General features: G+C 38.6%; 1 protein-coding gene and 1 pseudogene across 1 annotated transcript; one reads left to right on the forward strand and one right to left on the reverse strand.

Annotated features, from left to right (window-relative positions):
* Positions 1–736: 736 nt before the first annotated feature.
* Positions 737–1,266, reverse strand: LOC129475311 (importin-7-like; annotated as a pseudogene).
* A 1,145-nt stretch (positions 1,267–2,411) lies between these two features.
* LOC129476394 (cytochrome b-c1 complex subunit 9-like) lies at positions 2,412–2,612 on the forward strand. Its single transcript, XM_055269310.2, has one exon. It carries the CDS (start codon positions 2,412–2,414, stop codon positions 2,601–2,603), a length of 192 nt encoding a protein of 63 aa, XP_055125285.1. The 3' UTR covers positions 2,604–2,612.
* Positions 2,613–11,636: the final 9,024 nt, after the last annotated feature.

Below are 11,636 nucleotides of genomic sequence, written 5' to 3' on the forward strand. Positions count from 1 at the left end.
ATAACTTGAAATTACCCATGCCTCCCCACCCCATTACATCTTTTTTTAAACAGAAAACATTTTGCTATTTTATACATAGGCTAGCAGCCTTGTTTTAATATGAAAGTGCTAATTCATTTACAGATTTGTATAATCAGTTATGTAGTGCTGCAGTAAGTGTCCAATAATCTACATAGGAATAATGATGAATGAAAATGATGAAGATTGAATAAGGCTATCAGATTACCTTATGTTATTTACATATAAAGAATAGATACCCAATGGCGAGGAAGAGACAGAAATTGGACAAATACCCATGGGTGTAAACATTACATCTACCTTTGAGCTTTATACTGTAAATGAAACATTTTAAATAGTCCTGTAGCCCATGCCTATTTTTTCCTCAGAAAAAGAAAAGCTGCCTTCATGACATCCCCTCTTGTTTCAGATTTCCACAGTGTCACTTTGAAGCTTCAGAGTCAGGATCTTACTTTGTTCAAAACATAAAGAAAATATGCCCCCTAAGGTACCTCCCCATCCGCCCACCCCCCAAATCCCCCTGGTTTCTCTTCCAGTGCCAGGTTGCATGATCAGGTCCCATCTCCTGGGGTTGTTGGTGTTTGCTTGTTTGTTTGTTTGTTTTTTCCATCTATTGATCATTAGTTTAGAATAGATAACATGAACCAGTTCTGGAACCACTACTAAGAGGAACACAAGCTCTTCACTGCAATCACACAGCAGGAAAGAAAGAGATAACTCAATTCATCCGTGGTGCTGGGCCTCCAAAATTCAAAGAACTTGGCACAACTGGAGCACTAAATTTGTATTCTCCATGCTTCTCAATCATTTTGGATTTATGGGCTGCTCTTCTTTGATCGGCCAGAGTTGCTATGTCTTGTAACTGTTTTCTTTGTTCTTCATTAAGACTGTGTGAGTCAGAGCCTGATACCACACAGGATTACGATTTTGAATAGTTTGAAAGATAGCTTTAAATACCTGATACTCATCAACAGGGTTATCTTCATCATCAATGATTGTGGAATAGCCTTCCAGAGCAGTCTCTTCAGTATCACTTTCTTCTCAATCTTCATCATCTCCATCTTCACCCGCCTGCTTAGCCAGAATCTCCAAATATTCTTGCTCATCTTCATCAATATAATCTTCATCACTCCCCAGTTCCTCTGTTTCATCATCATCTTCAGCTTCATCATCATCACTGTCATTCCCGTGTTCTGCATGGCAGGCATATGCTCTTTTAAATCCATTAAATCTACTGAACAAGAGCATAGAAGATCTTGAATATTTGTTTCTGGTTGAGGACAGACTGACCAGACTGGCCAGAAAGAAGCTGGATAAAATGATCGTTTAGAATTGGCAGAAAATGCTGCATTGCCTCCTAGTCTGGTCTGTCTGTTCTAATGTGAATTTCCCTCGGTCCTGCAGGGTTGACACGGCGTTTCCAATCTTTTGTGTTTCCTTAGGGCTCCTCAACCCTCTGTGAAAGGTGTGGAGGTACAAAGAAATGTTAAGTCAAGTCGCCAGGCAGGTGATATCAGTTCCCTGCAGAACAATGTGTGTAATAGCTGAGGGGTGAGTCCCCTTCCCCATCCCTTTCCGTCTCTGCATCTGCCTCCTGGATAATCTAAGCTACTTTCTTATCTCCTAATTGGATGACAACAGGGGGGCCAGGGTTGCCTCAGGGATACTAGAGGCCCTTGGTTTTGGTGTGCATCTGGAAAGCACTAATGCTTAGGTTTTAGTCCTAGTACCAAGTCAGAAAAACATGAAAGAGGAGGAAGGAGGATTTAGATTTAGCAATCAAGAGCTAGAAGATAGTTTTTACATTACTCCCCAAACAATACTGCTGCCTTACTGTTCTTCAATATATGTAAAGTGCAAAACGAAAAAATTAACTGTTACACCAACATTTTATATCACATATATATTATATATGTACTTGAAAAATCAATGAGAAATACAAATTTTTTGTGAGAAGTGAAGACTAAGAGAGGTTGTTATCAGCAGAATAGTACTACACATAATGCTAAATGAAGTTCTTTAGGTTGAAGGAAAATGAGATTCAAAGGAAATTTTGATCTACAATGAGGAATAAAGAGCAGCAGAAATGTTAAATATGTAGGTAAGCATAAAATATTATCTTTTATTTTCTCTTAATTATAAAAAGGAAAACTAAAGCAAAAAATTCTATTGTGGAGTCTATAATGAATATAGAAATAAAATATATGTCCACAACTACACAATTGAGAGACGTGAATGAAGTTTTACTATTGTAAATGTATTATGTTTTATGTGAAGTTGTAAATATTAACGCTAATAGGCTGTGATAAGTTAAAGATGCATATGGTAACTCTTGAGCAACCCCTAAAATTAATACCAAAATTTATTATTAAAAAGATAATAGAGGAAGAAACATGGCGATGCCGACGTGGACTGCGAAATTGTACTCCCTGCTGTTCCGCAGGACTTCCACCTTCGCCCTCACCATCGCCGTGGGCGTCCTGTTCTTCCAGCGAGTCTTCCATCAGGGCGCGGGCAAGATCTACCTGCACATCAGCGAGGGGAAGCTATGGAAACATATCAAGCAAAAGTATGAAAAAAAGTAGTTCCTTGGAGGCCCCCATCCAGGCCAGAAGGACCAGGTCCACTCGCCAGCTGTTTGCCCAGAGTTGGGGCCTCAGCTTGAAGACAATGCTCAAGTTACTTTTCATGTACCACTGTTCGCTGTTGGCAAGAAACGGCTTTACCTACAAAACAGACTCCTTACCTTCTGCCGTGTTTGAAGTATGTTTAGTCAGCATCATCAAGAAATAAATGTGAATTGCCCTTGAAAAAAAAAGACAATAGAGGTATTGAAATAAAATACTAAAAATGTTTGATTATCCACAAGTAAGTAAGGAATGTGAGACAGAGGAATAATAAACAAATGAGACAAAAAGAAAAGAAATAGCAAATAACAGACTGAATCACATCTATAATTACATTAAATAGAAATAGACTAAACGCTCCAATAGAAAGGCAGAGATTATTAGATAGGATAAGAAAGCAAGGCCCAAGTATTTGCTAACAAAAAGAGATGCACTTACATATAAAAACTTAAATAGATTGAAAATAAAATGAAGAAAAAGCAAAATACAAACCTAAGAATACTGTTTTGGCTATATAAATATCAGACAAAGTAGACCAAGAAAAAGAATATCACATGAGATAGGGGTATAAAGATAGTGCGTTAATAAATAGTAATGGTAAATATGTATGTGTCTAAAAACAGCCTCAAAATTTATGAGACAAATGCAGACAGATCTGAAGGGAGAAAGAGACATATCTAAAATCATAATTGATGATTTTTATCACTCTTTTCTCGGTAATTAATGGAAGAACTAAAAAAATCAGTAAAGATTTAAAATATTTCTATAATACTGTCATCCAAATTAATGTAATTGACATTTTATAGGACACTACTCCTAATTGCTGAAGAATTCCTATTATTTCCAAGGGCACATGGAATGCTCATCAAAGTAAATTATATTCTGTACTATAAAATATGTATCCATAAATACCAAAGTTTGAAATCTTACAGAGTATGTTCTCTGACCACAACAAAATTTAATTAGAAATAAACATGAAGTATCTAGAAATATCTGTGAATGCCTCCAAATGTTTGTAAATGAAATAACATATTCGTAAATAAGATGTTAATCACCCAGCACTTTGGGAGGCCAAGGCAGGTGGATCACCTGAGGTCAGGAGTTCGAGATCAGCCTGGCCAAGATGGCGAAACCCCCTCTCTACTAAAAATACAAAAATTAGCCAGACATGGTGGTGTACACCTGTAATCCCAGCTACTAGGGAGGCTGAGACAGGAGAATCACTTGAACCCAGGAGGAGGAGGTTGCAGTGAGCCGAGATTGTGCCATTGCACTCCAGCCTGGGTGACAGAGCAAGACTCCATATCAAAAATATATATATATATGTATTTTATCAGAGATGAATAAATATATATTTTATCAGAGATTAATATAAAATATATATTTTATCAGAGATAATTAGAAAAGATTAATAAAATTATAAATTCCTAGAGAGAATGTCCAAGGAACAAAGAAAGAGAAAACTCTGGTAAAAGGAATAAAAGAGTGTACATCACTACACATTTTATGGATATTAGAAGATTGATAACAGTATATTCTCTGACCACGACAAAATTAAATTAGAAATCAATATTACTATAAAAATGATTTCCTCTGAGAATGGCAGACACATTTTTTCCTCAGTTATATGTCTGATTAGCCTATGTACTTATTGATTTGATCCCATATTAGTTGAGTAGCAGAAAAGAGAATGGGGAAAGATGACATTGTGGGAATTGCCTGGTAAAGAGGATTTATAGGACTGTCATAGCATTGATAACTGAGAGAAGATGCGATTGAGGGCCACAGTCTTTCTAGTACTGCCACCCACAGTATGTGGGTGGATAGCTAAGAGGCACATATAATAGAGCGATGCTATATGAAAGCCACCAGTTGGAGGTCAGTGGGGAGTAGTGACCAAATCTTGCAAGGGGTATTCAATGTTTAGGGAGGTTACATTGAGGTGAACCCCTCATCAGTAAGGCATTAGTATAATTACAACCCATTCTCGTTAAGCCTCAACTGTGGTCTAAGGAAGAAGTTACATCGATAAGAGAGTGGGACTGGAAAATTCATCCAGTTGACTAAAGAGTTGCGTGTCCCTTTTTTTGTCTTTCCATATCCCACAACACCACAGAGGGGAAAGTAAGTGTCTAGAAGGGAGGACAACAAAGGGAGGGAATGTACAGTCCTTGACGTCTTCATCTCCTTTACACGCTATGATGTTGAAGTCACAGCCTGATCTAGCATGACCTGAGGTAGGCAAGGAGATCTGAGATTTACATCAAGTTCAAAAATCAAATTGTAAAAAAAATGTGACTGACTTACATGGCACAAATATTTACTTATATTTATAAGTAAATAATTATATGAGATCATTCTAATAATATCATCACCAACTAACAGGATGTGGCCAACCCATGCAAGTGTAAAGGGCATGTTTTCAACTTTCCTAGATGGAGAACAATCACTGGAAAAAATAACATCATGTTTTATGTTTGCACTTTAATGAGTTGAGAATCCTTAATATATTCACTTACAGTTGAGGTTTGACTTTATCTCGACTGTTATTTCTCTTTGCATCCCTGTCCTTTTGCTTGTTCTTCAGCTTGCCCATTTCTCTTTTCTCTGTATTTAGTCCTTCATCTCCTCTTCTCAATCTTTATTATCCTTCATAATCTCTCCTCTTCCTGCATCTTGTCGACTTGTAGACTTCCTGCATTGAGTCTACAAATTACTTTGGGCAGTATGGCCATTTTCACGATATCGATTCTTCCTATCCATGAGCATGGAATGTTTTTCCATTTGTTTGTGTCTTCTGTTATTTCCTTGAGCAGTGGTTTGTAGTTCTCCCTGAAGAGGTCTTCCATATCCCTTGTAAGTTGTATTCCTAGGTATTTTATTCTGTTTGTAGCAATTGTGAATGGGAGTTTGCTCATGATTTGGCTCTCTGCTTGTCTATTATTGGTGTATGGGAATGCTTGCGATTTTTGCACATTGATTTTGTATCCTGAGACTTTGCTGAAGTTGCTTATCAGCTTAAGGAATTTTTGGGCTGACACAATGGGGTTTTCTAAATATACAATCATGTCCTCTGCAAAAGAGACAATTTGAGTTCCTCTCTTCCTATTTGAATACCTTTTATTTTTCTCTTGCCTGATTGCCCTGGCCAGAACTTCCAATACTATGTTGAATAGGAGTGATGAGAGAGGGCATCCTTGTCTTGTGCCGGTTGTCAAAGCGTGCTGGCTTTTGCCCATTCAGTATGATATTGGCTGTGGGTCTGTCACAAATAGCTCTTATTATTTTGAGATATGTTCTATCAATACCTAGTTTATTGAGAGTTTTTAGCATGAAGGGGTGTTGAATTTTGTTGAAGACCTTTTTTGTCTCTATTGAGATTATCATGTGGTTTTTGTCATTGGTTATGTTTATGTGATAGATTACATTTGTTGATTTGCGTGTGTTGAATCAGCCTTGCAGCCCAGGGATGAAGCTGACTTGATCGTGGTGGATAAGCTTTTTGATGTGCTGCTGGATTCAGTTGGCCAGTATTTTATTGAGGATTTTCACATCGAGGTTCATCGGGGATATTGGCCTGAAATTTTCTTTTTTTGTTGTGTCTCTGCCAGGTTTTGGTATCAGGATGATGCTGTCCTCATAAAATGAGTTTGGGAGGAGTCCCTCTTTTACTATTGTTTGGAATAGTTTCAGAAGAAATGGTACCAGCTCCTCTTTGTACCTCTGGTAGAATTCGTCTGTGAATCTTTCTAGTCCTGGGCTTTTTTTGGTTGGTAGGCTATTAATTGCTTTCTTAATTTCAGAACTTGTTATTGGTCTATTCAGGGATTCGACTTCTTCCTGGTTTAGTCTTGGGAGGGTGTATGTGTCCAGGAATTTATCCATTTCTTCTAGATTTTCTAGTTTATTTGCATAGAGGTGTTTGTAGTACTCTCTGATGGTAGTTTGTATTTCTGTGGGATCAGTGGTGATATCCTCTTTATCATTTTTATTGTGTCTATTTGATTCTTCTCTCTTTTCTTCTTTATTAGTCAGGCTAGCAGTCTATTTTGTTAATCTTTTCAAAAAAAGAGCTCCTGGATTCATTGATTTTTTGGAGGGTTTTTCAGGTCTCTATAACAAGATAGTTATTTCTTGTCTTCTGCTAGCTTTTGAATTTATTTGCCCTTGCTTCTCTAGTTCTTTTAATTGTGATGTTAGGGTGTCGATTTTAGGTCTTTCCTGCTTTCTCTTGTGGGCATTTAGTGCTGTAAATTTCCCTCTTAATACTGTTTTAGCTGTGTCCCAGAGATTCTGGTACGTTGTCTCTTTGTTCTCCTTGGTTTCAAAGAACTTACTTATTTCTGCCTTAGTTTCGTTATTTACCCAGTAGTCATTTGGGAGCAGGTTGTTCAGTTTCCATGCAGTTGTGCAGTTTTGACTGAGTTTCTTAATCCTGATTTCTAATTTTATTGCACTGTGGTCTGAGAGACTGTTTGTTTTGATTTCCATTCTTTTGCATTTGCTGAGAAGTGTTTTAATTTCAATTATGTGGTCGATTTTAAAACAAATGCTATGTAGTGCTGAGAAGAATGTATATTATGTTGATTTGTGGTGGAGAGTTCTGTAGATATCTATTAGGTCTGCTTGGTCCAGAGCTGAATTTAAGTCCTGAATATCCTTGTTAATTTTCTGTCTTGTTGATCGGTCTAATATTGACAGTGGGGTGTTAAAGTCTCCCATTATTATTGCGTGGGAGTCTAGGTCTCTGTAGATCTCTAACAACTTGTTTTATGAATCTGGGTACTCCTGTATTGGGTGCATATATATTTAGGATAGTTAGCTCTTCTTGTTGCATGGATCCCTTTACCATTATGTCATGCCCTTCTTTGTCTTTTTTGATCTTTGTTGGTTTAAAGTCTGTTTTATCAGAGACTCGGATTGCAACTCTTGTTTTTTTTTTGCTTTCCATTTGCTTGGTAAATATGATTTACACTTTAAAGCAATTGCTCTAGGTACTCTGTGGAGAACTGATTGTAGAAGGGGAAATATTTGAAGTAGGGAGGTCACTTAAGAGACTCTTATGCCAGTGGCCTCAACTAGGATGATACAGAGAGAAGTTGATATATATTTGAGGTAGAATATTAAGGATTTTGTGGTATTTTTAATATGGGATAGGAGATCAGGTAAAGTAAGCAGTGATGGAAGACTCATAAGTTTCTGGTTTGGGAATCTGAATATATATTGGTGGTATTCACTGAGTTGAAAAAGTCAAGTGAAGGAATACATAATGTTTGTGAGAAGGATATATTATAAGATATCAATTTGAGACATGTTAATTTTGAATGTACTGAGAGATTTCCAATTGTAGAATGGAGATAGGCAATTGGATTATGGGTCTAAAAATCATAGGCCAAGTTAGTAGAGGGGATACAGATTTGGGAGCAGGAAACATAAAATGGTGTTTTAAACCTCCTTTCCTGAACCTGTTTACATTTCACTGTAGAGACATTACAGAGGAAGTGCTGAGGAAAAGCATGCACCTGAAAGGGAGGTTGCTATGCAACAGATGAGGAAAGTCATTCAGCCAGGCAGAATTGAAGTTGGCCTTTGGGAACCAAATGCTGCCGTCCTTCCTAGCATTAGCTTCCTTTCATATGAAGGCTTCTGGCATGAGTTGATGCCAGAAAAAATGTGAACTGCACAAAGATCTGTCTTGAATTTTGGAAAAGTATCAGTTTAATTTGAGTCATCTCACATCTGTATTTAATTTTCTGCCTTTTTGAGTTTCTCCAGTTATCCTGGAAGCATAGCAGCATGTGTGTCCTTGGGCAGGACCCAATTACTGTGCATTCCACTTTGCACATTGAGAAACCAGGCTCAGAGAATTGAGTGGCCTGAGTGGGCTCACACAGCTCGAGACAGACAGGCTGGGCACTCCATCCCTGGAATTCTGATGCCCAGCCCAGTTTCTCTCCATAAGACCACAGCTGCCCCAGGCCCCAGCCCTGAAAGGAACCAGGGCTTGCCATGGCTCAGACACACAGGTCTGATTGTCCTGGCTCCTCCAGTGGGCACCAGGAAGGCCTTAGGGACTTTGTGATTGTATCCCTGATAAGGAAGAGGCCTGATGTTCTGAGTACAGAGTGGATACCAAGGAGCAATTCTCATGCCTGGATGGACCCACACAGGGCAGTGGGAGGGTGGGGTCCTCTGCTTGTGTCCTCCTGAATGCAGAGCATGAGCTTGGACCTCCTAGAACACAAACGTTGCTTATTTGGAGCAAATGTTGGGGTGGAGGAAGTCTGTCATTCAAATGGGAAGGGTGCCTCGGCCCCCAGGCCAGCATGAGCAGAATGTGAACTTTGGAGTTAGGATGACCCAGGCTCAAACTTCTTTTTATAATTTCAACTTTTATTTTCGATTCAGGAGGTAAATGTGCAAGTTTGTTACATGGGTATATTGCGTGATGCTGAGGTTTGGGGTATGAATGATGCCATCACTCAGGTAATGAGCATAGTACCCAATAGGTAATTTTTCAGCCCTTGCCCCACTTCAGTTATCCATTCTCTAGTAGTCCACAGTGTGTATTGTTACCATCTTTATCTCCATGTGTACCCAATGCTTAGCTCCCACTTATACGTGAGAACATGAGGTATTTGGTTTTCTGTTCCTGCGTTAGTTCACTTAGGATAATGGCCTCCAGTTGCATCCATGCTCCTGAAAAGGACATGATTTCATTATTTTTTTGTGGCTCTGTAGTATTCTATGGTGTATATGTACCACATTTTCTTTATCCATTACACCACTGATGGGCACCTGGGTTGGTTCCATGTCTTTGCTGTTGTAAATAGCATGGTAATGAACATATGAATGCGTGTTTCTTTTAGGTATAATAATCTATTTTCTTTTGGGTATGTATCTAGTGATGGGATTGCTGGGTCAAATTGTAGCTCCGTTTTAAGCTCTTTGAGAAATGTCCAGCTCTGTTTTAAGTCCTTTGAGAAATATCTAGACTACTTTCCAAAGTGGCTAGACTAATTTACATTCCCACCAATAGCATATAAGCATTCCTTTTTCTCTGCAGCCTTGCCAGCATCTGTTGTTTTTTAACTTTTTAATAACAGCCATTCTGAGTGGTGTTAAATGGTATCTCATTATGGTTTTGATTTGCATTTATCTAATGATAGTGATGTTGAGCAATTTTTCGTATGTTTTTTGGCCACTTGTATGTCTTCTTTTGAGAAGTGTCAGCCAGGTGTGGTGACACATGTCTGTAATCCCAGCACTTTGGGAGGTTGAGGAGGGCAGATTGCTTGAGTCCAGCAGTTCAAGGCTGGCCTAGGCAACATGGTGAAACCCTGTCTCTACAAAAAACAATAAAGTTAGCCGGGTGTGGTGATGCACACCTGTAGTTCCAGCTACTCAGGAGGCTGAGGTGGGAGGATCACTTGAGCCTAGGAGATTGAGGCTGCACTGAGCCATAATTTCGCCACTGCACTCCTTCCTGGGTGACAGAGTGAGACCCTGTCTCAAATAAACAACAATAACAACAACAACAACAAAACACACACACACAAAAACAGAGAAGTGTTCATGTCCTTTGCCCATCTTAAATTTTTTTTTTACTTGTTGAATTATTTAAGTTCCTTGTAGATTCTGGATATTAGACATTTGTTGAATGCATAGTTTGAGAATACTTTCTCCTATTCTGTAGGCTGTCTGTTTACTCTGTTGATAATTTCTTTTGCTGTGCAGAAGCTCTTTAGTTTAATTAGGTCGTACCTGTCAATTTTTGGTTTTGTTGCAATTTCTATTGAGGACTTTTAGCCAATAATTCTTTCCCAAGATCAATGTCCAGAATGGTGTTTTTAAGGTTTTCTTCTAGGATTCTTATCATTTAAGGTATTGTATTTAAATCTTTAATCCATCTTGAGCTGATTTTTGTATATGGTGTAAGGAAGGGGTCCAATTTCAATCTTCTGCTTATGGCTAGCCAGTTATCCCAACACCATTTATTGAATAGAGAGTTCTTTCCTCCTTGCTTATTTTTGTCAACTTTGTTGAAAATCAGATGGCTGTGGGTGTGAAGCTTCATTTTTGGGTTCTTTATTCTCTTCCATTGGTTTATGTTTCCGTTTTTGTACCAGTACCATACTGTTTTGGTTACTGTAGCCTTATAGCATGGTTTGAAGTTAGAGAATGTGCTGCCCTGGACCAAATTTTAAATTTTGTTTACTAGCTCTATGGCTTTGTCTAGTTCATGCAATATGTATGTCTGTGCCTCAGCTTCTTGATCTGTAAAATGAAGATGCTGACATCCACCTCCCAGGGCTGCTATGAGAGGAAGACAAGCCCCATAACAGATCCTGCTGTGATATCCAAGTTTGCCTTGCCCTTCTATCCTTCCCCAACACATACAAAATAAGTTCATTGCTGGGCCTACACAACAGGCAAGGAAGATACAAGCAATTCATGAGTGAGGTGCTCATGTGGAGGCACTTGGCCCCCATTTATGCGTATTCTCTCAGTCCTTGTTTTTCCTCAGCCCTAGAGCTGAGGAGTTTTTCAAGAGGTATTTGATGTAGCACTTGTTTCAGTTAGACGCCCTCATAAAGATCTCTTTTAGAGAAGCAGCTGATATTTTCTACTGGTCACTTTGTGGAAAGTCCTGTGGTTCACAGTATTTCAGGTTGTTGACACTCAGCAAAGATACTGCCCAAGGAGGCTGATGAATGGCAATTGGACTCACAGAAGTAATTATAGAACAGTAGCCAAGTTATTAACATAAACTCATTTTGACTGCCTGGTGCTCACTCTTGTACACCTTCTCTCCCAATGAAAGAAAACAGTCACAGGTAACTTAAGTGAGGGGAATTGATGGTCATGTCAGTGGCTGGAATACTTGAGTTAAAATCCTCCATTCATGGAAGCTTTTACATGGAATGTCTGGTTACAAATTTTAGTGGTCTGCAGACAAGTTAGTTTGTCTATGTTGCAAGTTTGAAGCAT

The sequence above is a fragment of the Symphalangus syndactylus genome, chromosome X (genome assembly GCF_028878055.3).
Source record: "Symphalangus syndactylus isolate Jambi chromosome X, NHGRI_mSymSyn1-v2.1_pri, whole genome shotgun sequence".
Lineage (NCBI taxonomy): Eukaryota > Metazoa > Chordata > Mammalia > Primates > Hylobatidae > Symphalangus > Symphalangus syndactylus.

Excerpts from the sequence above, each read along its gene's own strand:
- LOC129476394 (XM_055269310.2), top strand. The coding sequence starts at position 2,412 with ATGGCGATGCCGACGTGGACTGCGAAATTGTACTCCCTGCTGTTCCGC.